The sequence below is a fragment of the Dermacentor silvarum genome, chromosome 5 (assembly GCF_013339745.2).
Source record: "Dermacentor silvarum isolate Dsil-2018 chromosome 5, BIME_Dsil_1.4, whole genome shotgun sequence".
Lineage (NCBI taxonomy): Eukaryota > Metazoa > Arthropoda > Arachnida > Ixodida > Ixodidae > Dermacentor > Dermacentor silvarum.
The window spans coordinates 26,385,853-26,409,297 of record NC_051158.1 but is presented as its reverse complement, the minus strand read 5'-3'; the positions used below and the strand labels follow the sequence as shown (position 1 = coordinate 26,409,297).

The window sequence follows — 23,445 nt, the reverse complement described above, 5'->3', positions numbered from 1 at the left end:
GCACACGGGTACGCGCAGCACCCCGGAGCGCGATTCCAAGGTGCACTCCCAGCCGTCTTCGTGGACAAAACTAGACTCTCTGCGCGACCGCCGGCAAATGATCCCGTCCGAACAACGTTTACACCTTGCAGATAAAAACTGTGACCTTTAGAACACGCCGGAAATCCTTACATCGATGCGCGGCAGCGATAACACAGTCCGAGAAGAAAAAACTCAACGGCAGATACCCGTCGATGTTCCGGGGCAGTTTGCCGCATTTTCGTTGTTCGTACTGAAGTCTGACGAATCGAAGTTGTCTTCCGAGTCTGTGCTGCTACGATCATCCGCAAGTTCGAGCCCAGATGCGTTAAACTTAACTGCCACTTAAGCAGAACACTATCCTCATGGTTGGTTGGTTTTGTAATCATGCAATGCTAAAACCTTTGTCTCCTGATAAACGGCACTCCTGATAGACGGAACCAATTTCCCTGGCCCCTTCGGGTTACGGTTAAAGAGAGTCCACAGTACATGAAAGACAGTGAAGCTGTGTAAGTGAGTTCTCAAACACTTCGTCTGGACATATGAAGTGTCTGTTTCTCTGACTGTTCTTAGTGATGATTCATCACCGACACCCTGGCTACTTCGGGGCTCCTCCCGCGCAGGCTACGTTGCTGGACTTTGCCATCAGCTTTAACCACCACAGCCATGCAAATTCCTAATTAACATCCAACGTGGAGCCGACATGCGACACAAAAATGAGGGAATATTGGCTAAAAAAAAATTACGCAAAGAAGTTATTGTCTAATCGATCGAGGTGTGTGCAACGTAACTTTTACGTTATGATCATGGATAATTATGTTTCAGGATAAAAAATTTGTTGCTGGCTGTTCTTTCATTGACATTTGATACCGAGCACACCGCTGCTGCATGAAAACGATCGTGGAAAGGCCTCCTAGCAACTTCCCTGTTAACAGAATGTATCTATTATCTGACTCGCAGGTTTAATGCACCGAAGCCTCTCCCAGGACACGGGCCTACGTGGTCGAGGCGGCACCGTAGGTGGCACGGGACCTCCGCACCACCAGCCTTACAGGCCTCTGTTCACAACGTCCTCGAAGGTGCCTGGCTTTGCCACAGCTCGCACTGGGCACCGGGGCAGTACTGGCGACATCGAAGGACGGCAGCGAAGGTACGCTGGTGCCGGCATTCGGTGCTTGCTTTGGCTCTGGCATGGTTGGGCTGCCTAATAGGGCTTAGTGTTTTCAAATATTTGCCCACTCACAGTTCGAAACATGTTCCTCGGGAGGCAGGCATCTCAGAGCAGTATTCTCCGTCAATCACTTTTGGGGATACGATCACTTTCGCGTGACTTGGCACCGAAAAGTTCTACCACCCTATACACTGACGCTCCAGATGCCTAGTCCTGCAAACCCTCGCGAAAGTCATTGATATCGCCAACAGAGGAATCAACCAAGAATGTAGCCGCTGGAGTGTAAAAGGACTGCAATCTTGAATAGTTCAGAAAGCAAACTGGTTGGTTGCTGTTGGATGATTGGTCAGAACCGCACTTTCGTCAGCAAAGAGCCACCGATAAGCGCTGTGGAGGCCAGTCGACATGACGAGGAAGATACTGAATTACTTTGAGAAGCTAGAAAGGCCAAAGTGTCGAAAGCGGTTGCATCCATGAACGTAGAAAATTTTAGTTTACAACTCCGTGGGAAGCCCTCCAGGTGAAAATTGACTCTTTTTTCAACTAATGTTTCCAGGCTGCTATTTTATAGCGATGCCTTCCACTGAATTCTATGCCAGTGTTATCATCCACCGCTCACGGCCGGCTGATCCATTTTAACGCAGGCGGAGTGTTGTTCTGACCAGGGCCACGATTTTGTAGTGGTGCCTTTTCTGATGCTAATGCCTTTCTCGAGGTAGTGTTCACGTGCCATGCTGCGCAGTGGGCATGAGATTGATTGGTTGGAAGGGGCGCGTGACACGAGTGGCATGGCACCGCAAAGACGTTATCGCCAGGATCAGCCACTCAATCCTGTGTGACTGAGCCCAGTGATAAGGGTGATGCGCCGGCTTGCCGCTCATGTCGGGGCGGTGTTCTTGGCTCAGTGCCAAGAGGATACTGTCACCTGCGAATACTGACGTAGAGTGTTCCTAGTCATGTGAAATGTTGCAAAAGCGATTTTTCTCTGAAAGTGAACTAATGCGAATACTGCCCTTGCTGGTTGGCTTGCAATGCTGACACACGACGTCACGCTTGCGCTTCTCTCACATAGGCGCAATCTCGGAATCTTGGATAATGAGTATCGGATATAACGAAGTAATTATGGTGGCAGCTGGAGGCTTTGTTGTGATAAGGTTTGACTGTATCCAATATTCGTTACAAGTGTATTTGTTACAGGCTGATATTGGTGACTTCCAGGTGGGAAAAGTGTACAATCATTGCATTCTACCGGTGCTAACATAATGGGGCAGAAACTTGGAGGTTAACAAAGAATCTCGAGAACAAGTTAAGGACTGCACAAAGAGCGATGGACGAAAAATCTTAGGCCTAACATTAAGAGACGGGAAGAGAGCGGCATGGATCAGAGAGCAAACGAGGATAGCCGATATTCTAGTTGACATTAAGAGGAGAAAATCGAACTGGGCAGGCCATGTAATGCATAGGATGGATAATCATTGGATCATTAGACTTACAGAATGGGTACCACAAGAAGGGAAGCGCAGTCGCGGACGGCAGAAAACTAGGTGGGGGGATGAAGTTAGGAAATTTGCAGGTGCAAGTTAGAATCAGCTAGCGCAAGACAGGGGTAATTGGAGATCGCAGGGAGAGGCCTTCGTCCTGCAGTGGACATACATATAGGCTGATGATGATGATGATATTGGTGACGAACATATTAGATTTACTTTGTTATATTGATCATGCATTATTTCTGTGTATCTGTGTTCGTTACATTGAGGTTTCACTGTACAGTGGAATCTTGATACAATCTTCATGGGAAACTGGAAAATAAAGCGTGTCATCCGAAAATCGTATCATCCAACGTATTATCCAGCCAAATCGTATTATCGGGAAAAGAAAAAAAAACATATTATCCTGAAAAACATATTACGCAGAATCGTATCAACGAGATTACACTGTATTTGAAAATTATGGGCTGGCATAGTAACTTGGAAGGCCATAAACCGATCTTTTATTCCTTGCTTCTCAGCCTCCAGTGTCATACACTGCCAGGTTATTTTTGTAAGAACATGCGTACAAAACCTGGAGAAATCAGGGAATTTGAAAATGGGGGCAATGTAGTTGACACCTTGCACATGCTACATACATTTTCATGATTGGTTCCTTGGACGCAAATTTTGCCCCCAGGCGTTCGGGAAGCAGCCCCGTCGCTCGTGGCCGGTCATCGTCGCGGGAGTCCTCTCCACGCCTGGGTCACCGGTCGCGGGATCATTCCGAGGAGATACCCCTGGAAGACCTGTCGACCAGGCCACTGCCCGTCGCAGGCAGCCCTTCTCCTGTACAGGTGCGTACTGCGTCTGCTGCGCCGTGGTCTACGCTGTTTGGATGTGTGTGCGCGTCGTTGCCGTCATCGTTGTCATCACCACCGGTCTGTCTTTAAACCCATTGCAAGACAACACTTACGAAAGAGCTGAAAACTGTGCGAGGAGCAATGGAATGAGAAATTATAGGCATAATGCTAAGAGACAAGATAGTGGTGTGTATTAGGGAGCAGATGGGTGCAAACAATATTCTAGTTTGAGATTAAGAAGAAATGGAGCTGGGCAGGCCATGTAATGCGTGGAGCAGATAAGGCGAGGTCTGTTAGATTTACAGGGTAGGTGCGAAGGGGAGGATAGTGCAGTCACGGATGGAAGAGAACAAGGTCATGTGATGCGATTAGGTAATCTGCACCAGCTGATGGAGTCAGCTGGTGCAGAACAGGGGTAGTTGGAGATAGCTCAGAGAGTTCCTTGTCCTGCAGTGGGTCATGAATATTAGGTTGACATGGACGAAGACGAAGGCTTACCCCCAGATATCTCCAGTTACCCCTGGCCTGTGTCGACCGAGCTTTCCGCCTCTGGGACAAAGCTTTCTGCGCTTTTTGTTCCAGCTGATCCTCTTGCCTGTGACTGCATCTGATCGTGAGATATCAGAAGCAACCAGGTAGATAAGGAATGAAATGTGCTTTTATGATGATGGGGGGATGCCCTAATTGAGGTTGAGAGCAATACTAAGTGGAATTGGGTGAGCCACATAATGAGTAGAGCTGATAAGAGCAAGTGAAAGAACCTGCACTCACAACTGATAAAGAATTACTGTATTTGCGAAGAAATTCAATGCACGCATCTTCTCTCCGAAAGAAAATGGGTCTGAAAATTGCCTGCACATCGCAATTGAATATGAAATAAACCGCCCTGGCACTGGCGGCGTTGGCCACAGCCAGGCACATGACCAGGATACTTCTTTCGAAGGGGGCGGGGCGGGGTGGGCAGGCGGGGGTAGGAAGGTGGAGGTGAAGTCTGCGTACAAACACAGAAATTACTTCAGAAATTACTTTCTATGATAGCTCATTTAATAAAAATAGTTTCTTTTCTGGGGAGGTAAATTCTGCATATCTCGTTATTTCTGATCGGGAACGGGAGGACATGCTATATATTTCTTTTATAAATCGGGTATATATATTACGTTCAGGTGCATTTTCCATTCAGGTGCACTTTTATTTTCTTGCTTTAAGCTCGTGAAAGTTGGGTTCACGTTAGGTTCGGGGGAGTGTTATAATCGTGTTAATATGGTTGATGGGGGGGGGAGGGGGCAATGATATTAAGAAATCAGCAGGTATTTAGCCATTCGTCTTCTGCTATAAAAAAATTAACTAGACCCAAGCAGACATCAAAATCCGTGATATCACGTGACGAGCTGGTGCGGCAACTTCAGGGTGATGGCGCCACCTGTCTCTAATTTTTTTTAGTTTTTTCTGGCTCACGATAAATGTGGCTTTGTTGGCATTGAAGCAGGGTAACTTGCAAATAAACCTGAGATATTTCTTCTCTTTAGTGACCTTCTAAGGCATGATAATTCCTCTCTGTGGAAGATAATCGAAGGCTGGCTTATGATAACACTGTGCTACCACCTTCAATGATATGCCACGCCTCGGCCATAATGCATTTTTCTTCATTCCTGTTCTGAATAAAACTTGCCATCTGCAAATTTTTTGAGAACACGTGTTATCTGCGACAGTGCATCGAAAGGTTAGATGGCGATTCACTAGTCAACGAGCTGTGCTCAAACAATGTCCTAGAAACGCAATAGTCTTTTTGTATGCCTGCCTCTGCAGGAAAACCATCTTTCAGTCATTCTAAGGTGTCAGAGATGATGACTATCAACAAGAGAGAGAGCGAATACTGAAAACAGCGTGCTTTTGTCTGCAGATAAGGCCCTGCTCCAGCAGTTCAGGTGAAGGTGGTTCCGGTGGGGTCTGCAAGAAACCCCGCTCTGAAGAGACTGCCATGGACCAGGGCGTTTCGGCCGTGCCGGAGGTTGCCGTCACGGCTCCGCCGATCTCGCTGGTGGTCACTTCGACGGAGTCGACCGAATTCGAAGTGCCACTCTTGCTTCCACCCAAAGAAGGCTCCGCCGCCACGCTACCGTCTCCCACCTCCAGGTATGCCGTCAAGCTCCGTTAATCGACTTTGTATCGGCGCACTTCGTAATACTGTGGAAATGCCCAAACGGCAAGTCATTATGGAGTCGCTAAATTTTCTGTGCCCAAAGAAACGTTAGTTTTGTCCCTAATGCGAAGCAGTGGTGCTATAGCTAACGCAGTTTTATGCACACTGTCGTTGCTTTCTTCCACGCGATACCGGTTCGAGAGAACGTTTGCAGCAGCATGCTATGGCTATGGCTATGGCTATGGCTGGGGCACACAAGTCACGGGTTTGACTCCCGGCTCCGGTGGCTGCATTTTCAGTGGTGGGAATGCCGCTACAATAGCTCCAATCTGCTACATTCCGTTAAAGCTGCTACATCCATGCTACAAATGAAACTGCTCCAAGGCTGCCTGCTCCAGGACGAGCCGTGCAATCTCCGAGGCCACGGCAAAGAGGAGTTAGTGGCGGGTGATGGCTGCCACCGCCTGATGCGAAGAGTGCCGTCGCATCTCCTGCCATTCATAAAGATAAATTAGCTGAAGAGTCACTGAGCTAATCCGATCCAGTGCGCGCTTGCGCGTGTTCGCGCTCAGCCATTTGGAAACTCTGTGCTCCATATTCGCAGGTTGTGCGTAGTTTACGATGAACTTCTGTCGAGCCTAGTTAGCCACCCTAGCCTGCAATGCATGCGGCCCATTACACGTTGTTGGCGTGTCTGGCATTCACACTTCGTGCCGGTGGTGTGGCTTTGGTGAAAGATGCTCCTTAACCAACGATGTGAACTTTGCGCGTTTGGCATGGTGGTTGTGTCGTGGTGCAGTCAGCAAACATAAACCTTCCACCTTGCATGTTATTAAACTGTTTTGGTGTGTCGCATTTATCTCTGTGTGCTCGTAACGCAGCGTATTCGTAGTACTTCCATTTTACTATCTAGACTTCTTTAGGCCTACAATAAAATTGCTCGAATGGCCATCCTGCATACCACGTGACTGTATTGCCTTGAGTATTTTGTGCCTTTGTGTGGCTTGCTTTAGCGCTGGGGAGGTGCTGTATTTTCTTTTCCGAGCTTGCTGGTTGACTAAGTATGGTCGTAGGATGGTTGTCATTTGTTCGATAGTGGTCGCATGACGAATATTTGCGGTGATGTGCGTCGGTACTTTGGAACCATTTTTGGCACGCACGAATAGTGTCTTGCCGAAAATCGCACGGAAACATCATTGATGGCTGCTGCGAAATCTGCTTCAAAACGCCCTTGGCCATTCCCCCCACTGTATTGTGATGTGGGTGAAAACAAGCATGTTTGTGTGCTTAATTAGATTTAGTGGCACATTAAAGGGACCCCAAGTGGTCAAAATTATTCTGTAACTCTCGACTATGGCATTCCTCATCACCGAATGTGCAATTTTAGGATGTGATACCTAACTTAATTTTTAACATTTGCAGATGTGTTTGAGTGTGTCCAGCCAAGTCTTTTGCGTGAAAGCTAAAATTTTTTTCTTGTATGCTTTCATAATGTTTCTGATCGGCATTCCGCAATTTTTTTTTTACGTGCCAAACGACAGCAGGTCCAATGCACATATTCGAATGTGTCTGAAGCGACGCTTTCGTGAAGTCGTTTATCAAATGCTATAAATTTGCAGATTTCATTCGTGCATCTTTGGCGTAAAGCAAACTGCCGCGGGCGCATGTGCTCTCGCGCACTCGTGCTATGCGACGTGGCACCGTGCGACGTGATCATCTCAAAAGAGCTGGTTGGCTGCGGTGGATAGAACCTTGGTCCCCCAGACCGAGGTTTCATCTCACCATCGGCGCACAATTCATTTTTTTTCCCCCTTTTTAAGTATGACCTATTCGGCCAGACAGCAGCACCCAGCCACAGTCAAAAAAGCTTCGCTTTATAACGGTGGATATTGGAGAAATTACAGGCAACAACATGCTGCAGAGATAACAGGCCACGGATACGTTCCTTATGAGAAAACATTGTATGCAACATTTTTTTTTTCAATGTTAAGACTTAAAAAAAAATGTTTTTAGTTACGAGGCGCGCAAGTGCAAGTGGTAAACAATTACAGCGAAACCTGGTTACTACGAACACCACATTAACAAACTTTTCAGATTAGTGAACTTTTCAGAAATCCCCTGCTGACTGCTTATACAGTCGAATCTCGATAATTCGAACTCGAAGGGGCCGGTACAGCCGGCCCGGCGCAGGTTAGCCCGCTCCCTGAAGTTTCGTTTTCTGGCGTTATGGGGAAGCAAGCGTTTGCCGGCATGGGCAGTTAGTTTCATTGGCCGGACTGGGCCTCCGCCGCCGCATTAAGGGGTCTCTCCTATGCTTTTGCTCTATGGCGGTATCGGAGCAATGCCGGTCGGAGGCGCCGCCGCGTTATTTGGCGCGCTGCTGAGAGCATTGTCGGTCTGTAGTATGTTCGAATTAACTGTAGAAAATGCTTTCGCGTTCGAATTACCGAGCGTTTTCGCCCATTGAAATACACATAACTTCGACGGGACCACAGCGTCAGTTCGAATAAACCGGCAGTTCGAATTAAGCGTGTTCGAATTAACGAGATTCGACTGTAGTTATAATGTAAAAATATTTCAGTACTGCAAACTTCAGTATACCGAACTTTTCAGAATAACAATCATAATTCAATTTTCGTGTCATGTTAACAACGCCTCAGTAATACAAACTAATATTCCGAAATCTGGGGATTCTTTTTTTTTTTCTGTGTATCCTTTTGGCGACCAGAACAGTAGGCGTAGGCAAGGCACAGAAAGCGGACACCACGGCGCATGGGTTCGGAAAAACTCGAGACAGCTCCAGAGGGAAAAAAAAACTCTCGGAGGGCACTTTTTTTTTCTTTCTTTCTATTGCTGACATGACAACACATCAGGTTTTGCGAGCGCATGCTCCTCCCAGACAAGTGTCGCCTAGCAACAGAGGCGCGTCTCTTCCTTCTTTCGCCCTTCTTTCTGCACATGCCTCTTCTTTCTTTAGTCTTCTTTCTGCGAGCGTACCAGCTACGCGCCCAGACCTTTGTGCTCGCAGGGATGCCACACGGTCACGTTTGCAAGACGGTGTCGGTTACACGCGCCTGCATTTTGGAATAGTTCAGGTGTCCTTCTTGAGCGAGACAGTTGCGGTCTCCACGGCAAGGAATCTGAACAGGAAACAAACAAAAAGAAACATTAGGCTTTATAGGCGACATGGAGCTTCTTCTTTGTCGCTGGTTTTCTCGGCATCAGCGTCTCTTTTGGGTACGCCACTCTATGTACGGTGCTTCGGTGGTGCGTGGAGCCGGAATCTGTGGCAAATAGCAAAAGCGCGGGCCGAGAGCCAACAGCGACGTTTTTGTGGATATCTCATACAGTGACAACTGATAAACTGATAGGTTGATCGGCGAAGTGGTTAATTTTGGGGCTTTCATTACAACGGCCTTTCAGAATAACTAATTTGCCACTGTCGCCTGAAGTTCGTTATATCGAGATTTTACTGTATGGAGCAAACGATTTCGTTTACTGGAATCGGGGGAATGGAATGGTTCAGCTCAGCCGCTCCAGGAGTGGGAATGGTCCAACTCTCACCATTTCGAAGAGGTAAAGGGAATGTAATTAATGGGGGATTTCCACTCCGGAATGGAATGAGTATGGAATGGAGGGGCCCCACTCCGCAACTCTGATGTAAACACACTTCATTAAATTGAGGTTCTAAATACATGACATTCTATGGACAAGAAGTTGTAGAAAGTTAATTATTTCATTATATTGAGAATTTTGTTATATTGAAGTTCGTTATATGAAGGTTTGACTGTACGAATTTTCTTGCTAACCAGCTGGGATGTCCAATCAACTGGTTCTGTTTTGTTGTTATCCAGTGTTGACGAGACAGGCGAAAGTCCAGCGAACGAGTGCCGAAAGCCGTGCTGCTTCAGCGAGACATCGTTTTCGGAAGAGTCCACCGCCACGGAGCATTGCAACGGGGGGGACTTCTCGGAGGACACGACGTGCCGGTCGTCGTCGGAGGAGACGACCATCCTCGGCACAGAAGTGGATGATGGCTTCGAGGCGACGCTCACGCTGGCCGCAACGTCCAAGGCCAAAGGTGTGGTGCACACTGTCTGACGAGGACGGAGTGCGACGTCGCACGACTCGGGCCTTTAGCTCCGAGGCCCTCGCGGTGGTTACCATTGTCAGTTGCGCAGAAACGTCGGCTGCGCACGTCGAACGTTGCAGTTATTGATTTGCGATTGACTTGCCCGGTCTTAAGAGGAGGCTTTGTCGTGTGCCAACTTGGAGTTCCCGGTGAAACACTGAAATTTGAAAACCGCTTAACTAATTTGAATGGAATTTGTTACATTTAAGACGGACAGCTGAATGCTACCAACTGTAGGATGCAGAATTTTGATAGGTGTTATATGTTTTACGAAAATTTCCAAACAATGCTAAGTAAAAAAAAAGGGGAAAAAAAAGTTTGGGCATGAAGTTTACAAATCCGTAACTGCTCTAGGAACTGATACCACAGCTCTGTGGACTGCATCTGTTAGAGCAACTCAAGTGTGCAAATGTAATATATTAGTTTACGTCTCTCTTGAAATTGATAGTGTTCGCGATAGTTTTGTAAAGGTTCCACTCACAAATTACTGGCATATTCAAAGTGCTGTACAATATTATACATCAGTTTTGTCCACTGCAACAGATTCTCATGTTGCAGTGAATGCAACGTACAGAATTGATTTATCCTTCTCTGTTGCTCCTTGCAAGCTTTATGCATCAATTTTTTTTTTACATTTGCAATAGGTTTTGTACATACAGTCAAACCTCGTTAATACGTACCCAGTTAATGTGTAATTGTGGTTTAAACGTAGTCGCGAAAATTCCCCCACCCAGCCCCCATTGAACCCCATGTATTGGCTGGCCGCGTAAGCCATAGTCGCTCATTGCCCACCAAACGGTTAGTGCATACTATTTTTCTTTCTTCTTCTATGCGCACAGGCACTAAATCGGCAAAACCTAATGTGTGCACACGTTTGATTCTAGAGTTGCGATGCCCGGACGACAGTTGTCAGTGATAGTGAACTTAAAACTTGGCCACCATGACGTATTTCCTGCTCATACAGCTGTTGCCGATTGCCGCGCACAAAAGCATGGCCTTCGAGATTAGCTCCCGTTAATGCGGAGAAGCTGCCGGTAGAGGGTGTGAATTCGCTGTCGCCTTCGAATCCAAGTAGTAACCGCGCAGAAGCACATTTGATTGCGAAGTGCATTTCTGCCGTCACCGTGGATGTTGCTTTGAGGGTCCGTATAAAGTCTAAACACGGCAACATCGTCGCTGCGCGCCATACATTATGTGTGCGAGTGAAAGCTTGCGAGGGTCAGCTGACTCAATCTCGCGCGCGCGATGGAGAAAGGCTGGGCGAAAGCGCGCTTCTGTCGCGCGCGAGGCACGGCGGGGTAGGCGAGAAAGGGTGGAGTTTACTTCGGCGGCGGCCGCCGTATCTTGAAAGTGATCTGCGACGTGGAAAAAGTGCGCGCCCGCGCGGGCCTCAGCTTCACAGCGACGATCTGCAGACAAAGTGCAACTAGTGCCGGTAGCTTCGTATGCGCTGTGCTTTCAAAATCTAGTTCGTGTTGAAGCGAGAGGCGGCACGCTCGCTGCCTCGCCTCCTCACTCCAGCATTTTGAGAGCGAATTTCCGCGGTCATCGAGCGAGACGTGTTTGATGTTTACTTGTGTGCGCGTCACACCGTGTTTGTTAATTTAAATTTAGTAAGTGGGGCCTCATGGACAAACTGGCTCGCGGCCTTATCGAGTTCGAAGATGCTGTCGTCGGGGCAAGTGAAGATTACCGATTTTTTGCTGCCTACCCGTAAATAAAGCCTGTCTGAGTGCGTGTGTTTGAGAGCATTGTGACGTAGTTCTTTTCCGGCTGGTAAGTAGCCGCTAAACTGGCATTGGCGGTTAATTCGTACATAGTTTAATGCGTACCTAAACGTCGTTCCCGGCCGACTACGTATTAACTAGGTTTGACTGTATAGGGATGGCCTAATGAAAAATCTGCCTCGTACAGTCAATATATTGTAACTTTTTCTTCCGAATGGGACAAATCTCATCAAGTTCAGTGCAGTTGGTGTCGAGCTGAACGATTTCATTTTTCTGTTTGTTTAGATGGGAGCTTCTAAGCTAAAGCCTCCTCTTAATTGTCAAGTAGTAGAGAAGTTGCTTCCTTGTTACGAAAGCAGTAGATAGCCAAGTCCGCAGCGCTTCCCGTTTCACACACAGCTAGTTTGTCGAGCACAAAAAGTGAAAGGGAAGAGATAGACAAAGGATGCACGAAGGAAACATGATTTATAACGTCTTGAACAAGCTTTCAAAGTGCGTTGGCTTACAAGTGAACTGTAGTACAAGTAGAATTTCCACGAGAGTTTTCAGTCCCGCGAGAACGGCCTTGCTGATTTCCTTTCTTTTGCACAAACTGCATTATGTTTGTAAAAACAGATCAACTGCCTATTTCTGTGTTCTTGTGATCAGGGTACTGAATTATATGCGTTCGGCACTTTGTCTTGCTCCCTTATCTCGAGCTGTTGCTACACCGTCTAACAAGCAACTTACAATTGCTAGATCCTAGTTGCACTGCTGGGGTGTCTTTATATTCTAAGTGCACCATCATGGAGAGAGTGGAGTGAAATAACGTTTTAAGTGTTGTCTGAGATGTTCGCTGTCGTGTCGCACATTTTCATCACGCTGGTGTGGAGGCATTGAGATTTTGTACAGAACTTCCTAGAACGGAAAGCATGTGTTGTTTCTTTATTGAAACTTTTAGGGTTCTGGCACCTGCTAAAAGCCTGTCATTAACCATGCAGTATGTTCCGTACTGAAGCAGCTCTCGTTTTCAGCTGTTGTCTACGGCTTAAGCAACTGTTTTCTATAACATACCATTTCGTTGAGACTCCGTCAAGTTGATGTGTACTGCGCTCTCTGTTTGACTGCACTTACCGATGCTGTAGGCATTTGTAGTCGATGACAGCCTAAGACTTTAATACGAGCTCTGCCCCCACAAAACCGTACAGTGCACCTGCCGCTTCATTGCTTAACGTTTTGACACAGTGTCTCAGAGACGTCAATATTGAAGGAAGTTTGCCTTCATCATGATGTCGTAGAAATGAGCAAGCGCAATGGACAGGTGGTACTTGCATACATTCTTCTTTGTGTTGAACCGTGGTGTATTTGTCTGCTAAATTCTTAACTTGTCATCATAGCGTTTGTTGAATTAAGAGAGACTTTCCTTGTACAAAGGCATGTCAACACCTTGTTGCTAGAGCTTTTTTTGATTAGACCGCTAGCGCAGACGTAGGTTTGAGGCGCCGGGCATTGCGTCGGTCGAACTCACGGCACTTGATCTTTAGCAGTAGGAGATGTAGAGTCCTTAGCTCAGATTGTCGATGCTGAAATTTTTGACCTCGCAGAAGATGCCTCATAGGAAATTTTTTTTTTGTGCAGAGTGTGTCTCTGCATAGCAAAGAGGTGTTCGGCTGTGATGCGATATATGGCCTGTACAAAGTAGTTTCTTTTTTCGTTTTTCCTTCTGTACAAAGCGCACAGTTATTAATATTTGCATCTAGTCTCTGCGTGGGCATCGTCTTTCAGCGATCAGTCGTCAAGGGACCTAGTTTAGTGGACTTCATCCTCTAGCCATGCAGATGACTGATGTGGTTAGTTATATGCCAAACTATAGTTGAGAGGTGTGCTTGACTTACGAGAGAGAGCTTGGTGTGGCCATGAATGCCTGTGTTGTCAGTTCCGATGATTGTGGGGGGTTATGTTGAAAGCAGCTTTCCTTGGAGGATTGAAAAGAGCTGAAATATTTCTAAAAAGTGGGTTAAATGAAGCAAGAGAGAGATACTCTAGATGCACTCCTTCTGTACTTTCAATTTGGTTATTCAAGAGAGTATGTTCGTAGTGGGCACTGAAAGAAGTGAAACTGCTTGTCCATTGTGATCAGCGATTTCGCAGCGAGCGCTAGATTGTTTGAGCAGTTTGCCGAAGCTGCCCCGGAAGTGTGCTAACAATCCTTTGCTCTCATACCTATTGGTATACTTACGTTTGGCACGATTGGAGCAGTGTCTGTGTTGGAATGTTGCATTGTGTTGTCAGGACATTGAATGAAATGTGTGGATTTGTGTAAAAAACATATTCTGTGCTATATATTAGCTCTTCTTTGTGTTTGTGCCTAATGAATCTGCTCAAACTCTGTGCTTCGTGACACGGTGGTGAGTGAAGTGAGTGTGAGCGTCTGTGAAACTGTTTTCTGATTTCCTGCGGGTAGTGACGATGCCTCGAAGGCCGTATTCACAAATGCACCTCGACCCAATGCCACTCTTCGGTTGCACCAAATGGTGGGTGGCCAGAGTTTCCTCTTGACGTGATTGGTGTCACTAGTGCGCTCCACTAACACCAGAGTTAACTTTGTGATAAATTCGCTACGTTTAGTTAAGCTTTAGTCGCGTCGTAAACAACTTTGCCTTTTTGGAGTCCTCGCAGCTTTTTAGGCGACTTATCTTTAGTTAGTAAATAGTTAGTAAATTGCTTTGGCTAAATTCAATGCATCACACTTATTTTATCCCTAGAGGGAAACATGCACCTCAGTTTTTCGCTGCTTCTAAAGACATACTGAAAAGACTATTAGTGTGACATTTGCATGCATCAAAACTGCTTCTCTAGGCTAAGTGCAATCTTTAGATCTGATACTGTTTTAGAAAATCAGGGGCTGTTATCTCTAATCACATTGCTACCATTGACTCGCTGCTGCAGGGGATTGTTTAAAGCTCTAGTTGAAAAAAAACTCGTTAGCAAGATGTTTGGGTACAATTAATAAAATATACAGACAAAATTTCGAGCAAGTCTTCATTATCCTCATGATCATCACTTTGACTTTTCAGTAAAAATGAAAGGTTTGGGCCGCGACGCGAGAACTCTGTCCAAAGAGCAGTTACCAACACTGAGCAACTTGTTCCCTCTTTTAAAAGTGTAATCAGCCACAGTCAAAAGTCTAGTAAGAAGCACTGAGTCGACGAGCGTTTATCCAGCAACTCCTCTTCACGGGAACCACAGGGAAGCGTTCTGAAGAAAAGAGATTAGTACTACAGTCGAGGAGCAGCTCTTTCATTCATTCATTGAAGTTGGGGGGCATTTGTGAATGTAAGGGTACCTCTTGGTATCTTAGGCTCGAGTACAGTTGTGAGCTTATTAAACTAGAACAGGAAAAATTCAAGTCCGAACAAAATTGGAAGATTGTGCTCGTGTTAGGCGTCACGTTGCAGCGCTTGGTTAGAACTTCGAATGTCAGACACACCATTCTTTGTAGAAGAAAACGAGCAGCACCACTGCGTGGTATCTATCAACAAAGTTGTTGCATTTCTTTTACAGGTTGGTGTTTGAAATGTCTTGTTTGAGTCTTGTTGGTCCATGTTGGTTTGCAAAAGGGGCTGTTTTACTGCTCTCTGCAGATTTATTGGCAGTCGTAAAGCGAGGATGTGGTTACACGAGAATAACCACAGCTAGTTTTCGAACTTTTGTATTTAGGTTAATGGGTGGCTGTCTTCACAGTGTCTGTGATTAGGTTGTTTCCTCGTTCGCTAGGTGGAATGTACGGAAAGGATTACGCGCGCGATTTCTGGATAGTGTGTCTGTCTTTGGTTATTTAAACTGCTTTTCGTTTCCGTACTGTGCCGTTTTAGTGACACAAAAATTACTTTTGGACCCCTGTTAACATTCACAGAACATTTGGGCTGTTATTGGACGTGCCTAGAACACCATTTCATTCCACTCCACGGTGTCATCACTCGTACAACTTGTTGCAGCGATATAACAGGAAGACGTTTAATCTATGTTCAAAGGCAGTCATTCAAGGAAGAATCTGCCCCATTTGGTAGTGGTTGAATTTGAGGCGTTTAGTGTTATAGTAGTACTGCTCTTATACATTGTTTGAGGGACTGCAAGAAAACAGAGAAACTGACACGATAAGCAACCACTAGCCAGGAAACATGTTAATGGAATGTGTAGTTATATATTGAAACAGGCACAAAACAAAGATTTCAGCATGAAATGTAGTTACTTAGCAGTTTATTCAAGGTTTGCAGAAATCAGATAGCTTATCGTTCTGTCACCCTCAACCAAGCTATGCCTTTCTGTAATAACAAGCCTGCCTTGCAAATGTTGATGCTGCCAATTTGGTTCGCGTTTCTGATTCAATTTTTCTTGCCTGTTTAAAATGTTTGGTTGTCTTCAGAAAACACACTGCGTAATATCTTATGCTGTGCTAAGTTTGTGATCATGTCATGCAGAATCGTCGTGTGTCAAGTTATCAGGGGTAATTGTAATAATATGTGGGGGTGCCTGGTCTGTTCACTGGGATCACATTTCGGCAGTGTCACAATACTTGGAAAAGTCTGTTATATTGGGGAAGCATATAAGCAGGTTTCTAATATGTCTACTATGTGTTCTTGGTTTGGGGTTGCATCAGTACAAACACGTAGCGTGTACCAGATCCCTGCAGCCAGTCACAGCCCATTGATGATCATTTTCATCGGCCTCTAAGCGTGCCTCTTCCATTTTTCTATTTCTTAGTGTATATGTTAAGGCGTCCTTGAGGTGTTGGAGTGAGTTGCTGTATGTTTTTGATATGTGCTTTACTTGTGTTGTGATTGTATCATCAGTAGAACCTCACTGTTGCAATGTCTCATGTGGATGAGAATACATTCACTATATCCGATATTCATTATAAGCATATACTATTCGTTACAAACTGATATCGGCAGGAAACATTTTAGATTTACTTCATTATGTCCAATAATTCATCCAAATAAAATACCTCCCTTATATTCAGTAATCATTATAAACTTATGTTTGTTATACGCTGATACCACAAGAAACATTTTATATTTACTTTATTATATCCAATAATTCGTTATAGTGAGGTTCAACTGTACTTAGTTGTTTGACTTTTGCAAGGAAGTGAAGGCGAATGCAAGAATTGAAGGTATTCCTGCATGGAAAAGAAGTGCTGTTGAGACACAATTTCCTGTTGCATACTTTTGGAAAGAACCTAGTAAGTGGCATTTCAGGTTTCAGTGTAGGCATAGTCACGGACTTTTTGGTGTGTTTAGTTAATGCATACTTCGTTTTATATTGTCCAAAGTGAGCTAAACACTGATTCAAGCAATTAGTAGCTTAGCGAGCTCAGGAAGACAGAAAGTGGTTTTAAATTCATTAGCTACAATCTGCTTTTTGGAAACAAGCTCCTTGTGGATGATGGAATAATTGGAAATTGGTGTGAAAGAAAAGCAGTGGTGGTTCTTCGACCCTTCTACGATGTTTCATGTTGTGAGCACATTTTTGGTGGTAAGGTGCACATTCATCCAATGAAATTCAAGGACAGTCATTCCGTTTGATTAAAAGGTTCGTTAAGACGGGGATGCAGTACAACATATTTAGGCCTGTCTGGGAATTGTAATCTGGTCATAGGTAAAAAAAAAAAGGTTTGTTGAACCGGCATTATGCTGTAACCTTTTCCAATTTTTGTCATGGCTGTGTTGCAAGTGAGTCTTGATGCCTCTTATGTGAATATATCTGGCACCACAAAATTTATGAGGTAGTACTTCTGCAGTGCATGCAATCATGCTTGTGACTAAACTTGTTTGATTGTCCAAGTGTTGCATTCATGTTTGGTGGGCATTAGTCATTGAGCTGCTAGAAGTGCTTAAAGGGAATCTTCAGCTTGAATCGAAGTCAGGGTTTCTAATTGAAATGCATGTAAAATGCAAAAATGCTCCTCTTAGGCACCAATATAAATTAAACTTGTAGCACGTAAATAAAAAAAAAATCATACTGTAGCACACTTTGGTAATGTCCTTTTATTTATTTAGGCTTTGCCTAAATTTGAAAAACTTCAGAATATTTAACACCACGTTTGCAATTCCATAACTCCTGCACATTTACAAGTATTGGCAGTTCTGTCAACTGAACCCACGAGGGCGCCTAAATTTGGCGAAACGGATATGTCACACACGATGGTATCACATACGACTATTTTCTGTATATGGCGTGCAAAGTAAATAATCGGAGTAGGAGTTTCACTTAAGATTTACATTAATGCGTTGCGAACTGATGTTTCAACTTTTTGTAAGCTTTGGAGTTTCTGTTCGTCTTTTTCTGACCAGCATGACTGCCTGAACAAAAATATCTTCCGACAGACACAAGAATTATTTCAGTTTCGCTTTTAAAAAGTAACTAACCTCATTTAAACTAGTTCAGTCATTGTCTAATGAGGACTATTTCTGCATTTCACACATTTGAAGAGGGAAACCAGAGTTAGCCATGAGTCAAAGTTTCAGAGCTTCCGCATTAAACTGCACTGCAATATTTCAGCCAAGTGCAAGTACTTATTGGCAATCAAAGTGGTTTTGGTATGTTCCGTTCCTCTTGACAGTATATCCTTGTTCTAGTATATTCAGCTGGCTTTGCATTTGAAGTTCTGTGCAACCTTTGTTATTTGCAGAGGCGCTGTTGTCTTTCCATTTCTTCCGAGGGCGTGCTAGTGTATCAGCCATGTTGTACAGCTTAAATGTGTGATTTTTGCCTTCTGGAAATATGATTATGGTTTGTACTGTAGAGCGCCACCTCAAAGTACTAGTATTGCACTGGAAGCAAACACAAGCACGAGGGAACAGAGTGGAACGCCGTGTACATTTAATCATTTGGAGATCATGATATGTAATCGTGGCGTAACTGCCAGAAAAATGTGCTGTAGTTGCACACACACACGCACACTTACGTCAATGTCACGCCAGTGCCACTCTCACTTGCAAAAGGGGAGAGGAAAAACGCACCTCCTAGATTATTGTGTTAGTAATACCCTTGCCATCACTTTCCTAGCACATGCTCGTTTGTTGTGCTGAACAGTCTCGAGGCGAAATGGATCTGCAGGAATCGCAAGATCGTTATAGTACTAGTCTACTTTGCATCTTTCTTGGATGTGTTGGCTAAGTTTGTTTTTGTAGCTGTTATGACTGAAGCGACCTCTGTTTATGCAGGTTAACAAGTTTTTTCCCCCATACTATCTTGCCACCTTTCCTGCATTGCAGTATGTCAGTGCGATGACTCCACGGTGAATTTTTATAGTTGTAGATGCGTGCACAGTTCGACCATTGCAACATTGTACCGGGGTTTATGTGGTTACCGTGACAACATCACGTGCAACCATCACATGATGGCTTGCTGGATTGCCAGCTTTGTCTTTCTTGAAAGTAGAACCAATGCCAATGTTTGTTGCTCATAAATGCAACGTGAAGTGTGAATCTAAATATGTAGATGCATGCACAGGTCGACCATTGTAACATTGTACAGGGGTCTGTGTAGTTACCGTGACAATGTCACGTGCAACCATCACATGATGGCTGGCTGGATTGCCAGTTTTGTGTTTCTTGAACTTGGAACCAATGCCGATGTTTGTTGCTTAGAAATGCAGCATGCAGTGTGAACCTAAAGTTTGACAAAGAACTCTACTGTTTGCATAACCCCATTTAATGGAACACGTGTCTCGAAGCAGCCTGTGGACTTGGCAGTCACTAAAGATTGGCCTGCAGGTTATGCAACAACAATTTGCTCTCTCATTATAAGCACTTGTTCCCGGCAACTAACGAGTCTGCCTTGCAAAAACAAGTTACAGTGCATAAACGTTCCAGCCTGTGCTTGTAGTGGCTCTGTAAATTAACGGCACTTCATGAATGTCCTTTTATCATGCTACACGCACAGAGAGGCACCTGCTCTAACTGTTTAAGGTGAAGTTAGCATTGCTGCAAGGCTGTTTAGCAAAGCTGTTTACTATCACTAACATTTCTCACCTAACGTGTCACTGCTAAGGAAACAGCTGTGACATTTCTCGAGTCTTCTGCCTCTGCATTTCCAGATGTCTGGTGCGCACAGTCTAGCGTGTTTGTGCCGCTGGGAACCAGTGTTCAAGCCAGCAGCACACAGCTGCGCCGGCCTTTCAGCCACCCGTCTTGGATCTAGCTTTGCTTCGGCTTTTGGCTCCAAATGCAGCTCTCATCTGCAGAACAACGGCGGTGGTGTTCAGGCGCAGGCCTGCTTCGATCTGTACAGTTTTGCAATGCTGAAGTCGACTGCTCCCCCTTTGTCTCTCTCGCAATAAACCAATGAGTTGTTGAGGTCGACAACAGCCTAGAGAGGAGAAATAGAACTTTTTTTTTTGTAGGCGAAGTTGCCTGTTCTGTCTTTCAGTGTGGGTGCGTGTTGTATGCACGAATGGCAAAGTGAGTGAATGATGTGATCTTTGGAACCCATTGGGTTTCCTTTGCTTTGCTTGTTGTTTTTTTTAATCTAGGGCTGTGTACTGTGAAAAACGATGCCCTCTTGTACACACATGCTGGCAAAACTACTGTTTGGCGCATTTGTTGTAAATAGATGAGAAGCATGTATTGTCGGAGATGGGAGAGTAAATATATATTTGAAAATTTTGCACAATTCGTGTCTTGTGTTCCTGCTTTTAGTGTCGGTTGTGATGGTTTGCGCTGCTGAGCACGAGATTGAATCTTGGCCGCGGCGGCCGCATTTCGATAGAGGCGAAATGCAAAAACACCCATGTGCTTGCATTGTAGTGCACGGTAAAGGGACACTAAAGGCAAATAAAAAGTCAAGCTAAAGTCATAGAGTAATGCTCTAGAACGTCTAAGGTGTCAATATAATCGTGAATAGAGCTTTAGTAATCGAGAAATTGAGGTAAATGCAGGACACGATAAGACTCTCCAGGGACATTCAGGTACTTACCCGATGACGAAGACACTCCTCAAAAAAATTAAGTCACTAGTACTCAACCACTTGAATTAAAGAGATCATTTCATTGGATTATAAGACGGAAGAAAATGCTACTTGTCTATTTCTATTATATTCTTAGGAAAAATAACTTTGCGTTACCCTTAATAACGACATGGGTGGTGTAAAGGTTTCATTTTCGCTCGACTCTGCGCCACACGCTTTCGAGTTTCAGTAGTTCCGTTATCACGTAGTGCTGCGCTGGTGTTACTGGCTCGCTAAACTCGCACTTGAAATTGCAAGCAGCAGAGAATGCTGCGTCCAGGTGACGACGCGGGATGCCCAATTGGTCTGTGCGACGGCACGTCCAGACGGTGAACAGCTTCGTCGCCCGACGTCTCATTGCTGGAGTCCTCGCTGCTTTCGCACTCGGAAAGCCGGTGTCGAGGCCGCCATCGTAGTACACAATGATGCCGGCAGCACGAGCCCTCAGCAGCATGTCACGCTCATCAGAGCTCAAATCGCTGAAATCGAGCTCAGCATCGCGAGCCAGTGTGTCGTTAGTGTCATCAACAAGGTCCATTGCGACGAGCGTCGACGATCATCATGTTTGCGATTCAGCGTACGCTTTTCCTTCCGCTTTCACACTGCCGTCGGCTCTGTCTTGACTCTGTTTGTGGCCGCGCGTCTGCGTTTTCCGCAAAAAAGCCGTCTGCGGGCGGCGTTTTACTCACCGGCGGCACAACATCACTAGGACACCATGACGTTGCCACTCCTCGCTCGGGAGGGCGGGTGATTTCAATGACGCTAGAGGTACGCGGACGCTTCAGATGCAATTTTCTCTTAAAATGAGTCTTTTCTTGGCACGAAACGTCCGTTTCGAGGTTTCTGTGATCGTATTTTAACATTTCACGTTGACTTAATATTTGCCTTTAGTGTCCCTTTAAAGAACCCCACGTGGTCGAAATTCATCCGGAGCCCTCCACTACGGCGTGCCTCATAATCAGAACTGGTTTTGGCACGTAAAACCCCAGAAAGAAGGTTGTGATGGTAGGCATGCTACAAGGGATTGTAGTAGTGCCTGTAGTGCCTCTGTCATCTTTCTGTCCTTTCTCCTCCTTTTCTATACTGCAGTGTTCAGGTGTCAGCCGCTTGCTAGACAGTTGCGGTGCTGTCAGCAGGCTTACCCTTTCTCTGTAAAGTAATCTGTCTCTCTCTGATGTGCATTTCTTGCTCTTACTGGTCTATCCTTTCCTGTAAGCCCCCCATTATGTGTCTTCATGCTCTTAATTCCCTTTTAAATTGTCCCTCACCAGGCCCCTTTGCAGATTTTGGTTATGCACTGGAATTTGCGGGGATGCCGTCTAGGGAGCATTTTACCACAAGAGTTTTTCAAATTGGTTCATTATCAGAGGAGATTGGAGAAATTGAAATGCCGCGTTGCCATGCTGGGCCAGGAGGTATGCTCCACTGCCAATGTAGACTCTCCTCCTTCACTTCAACCGCCTAAGGGATGAACCGCATGTAATTAGTTACTTGTAATCAATTACAATTTTGGTAGTTTTGTAATTGATCGAGTGCTGCCTTTGCTAATGCTCACGGTAATTCAGTTACGTTTTCCTGCAAGCAATTACACATAACCAGCCACTTTATTGATGGGACAGTCTGTAAGGGGTGACGCATCGTATTGCGCGGGAACTGCAGTTGAACGCCGATGGCAGTTCCACGCAGCAGCAGCCTTGCAGACACGCACGCTCCGGCAGGCAAACCCGGGTGCTCAGTGTGTGCATCCTCACCTTAACGCTACACCAGATGTCGGCCAACAAATTGAACTGGTGCTGCTATGGCTCAATAGCAATGTCCACTTCGCACACTTATTGGCAAAACATCACTTCCTGGCAATTCTTCTAATGCATTAGCTATCTTAGGGTACCGAACTGTTTTAGGGGGCTGTATGTTTGTATCTAACTGTTTTCTCGCCTACCTTGGTCACTGCGTAGTTCATGGTAGAATAGGTAGTGCATCGGGCTGCTGTGCTGACTGTATGGGGTTCGAAACCAACCGCTGGACCAACGTGGGTGGCCGAGTATGTGCCAATGTGTACGTATGTGCTGCTTTTCAACGAACCTCTTTCATGCCGACATGGGTCACTGTAGATGCGGAACTGGATAGGTACCGCTGTTCAATGAAACTCTGACACAGACTTCTTGGCGCACTAGATATTTGCCACTTGGTCTTCAATGAACATCTTCGAGGTCAACTCGGGTTGCTGGGTAGATGCCAGTAGGTGTGTGCCACTCTTCAATGAACGTTTTTGATGCCAACTTGGGTAACTAGGTGTGTGCCACAGGGAATGTGCCGCTCAACAATGCCGAAAACGGATCGTTTAAATTTCTCCGGTGCTGAGTGGAATCGAATCCACGTCACAAAGGTTCCTCATGGACTGCTATTTCACGCTGAAGCAGGCTGCGCCATGAATGCACTGGGCATGTGATGTGCCGCTTTTCAATGAACGTCTACCACGCCAACACTTTTGCGAGCTGCGCCATGAATGCAATGGGAATGTGCCGCTGTTCGATGAAACTCTCGCTGACTTGGGTGACTGAGTATGTGCCACTGAGCGTGCGGCGAGCGAGGGAACAATTCTCGGCGTTCGCACGCACCGGCGCGCCACGCTTGTCTCGGAGGCCACGCACGGACTTCTAGGCAGTGCCACCAGATGGCGCAGCGCGAGAGAGGAGTACGGTTGCCGCATGACGCGTTTCTCGGCGTTCGCACGCAACGGCGCGCCTTGCATTTCGGAGGCCACGCGCAGGCTTTGCGGCGGCAGCGCTAGATGGCGTCGAGTGTTCTTTTCGGGAAGCGGGAAGGAGGCGTTTTGTTGCAGTACACGCCTCGTACGTACATAACTCGTTTCCACGGTGGCAATATACGTTGTGGCCCTGTATTGATTCAGTGTTAAACGCATTACCGTCCGCAGTC

The 23,445-nt window shown here is 45.7% G+C and overlaps 1 protein-coding gene across 2 annotated transcripts in view; it reads left to right on the top strand.

Annotated features, from left to right (window-relative positions):
• The window catches only part of LOC119453125 (protein CLEC16A homolog), a 59,059-nt gene extending 38,884 nt beyond the window's left edge, over positions 1–20,175 (top strand). For both annotated transcript variants that reach the window (XM_049667559.1, XM_037715128.2), the window contains 5 exons: positions 979–1,168; positions 3,356–3,512; positions 5,419–5,651; positions 9,513–9,739; positions 19,601–20,175. In XM_049667559.1, the coding sequence (XP_049523516.1) occupies positions 979–1,168; positions 3,356–3,512; positions 5,419–5,651; positions 9,513–9,739; positions 19,601–19,704 (911 nt within the window). In that variant the 3' untranslated portion in view covers positions 19,705–20,175. The remainder of the gene's footprint in view (positions 1–978; positions 1,169–3,355; positions 3,513–5,418; positions 5,652–9,512; positions 9,740–19,600) is intronic.
• Positions 20,176–23,445: the final 3,270 nt, after the last annotated feature.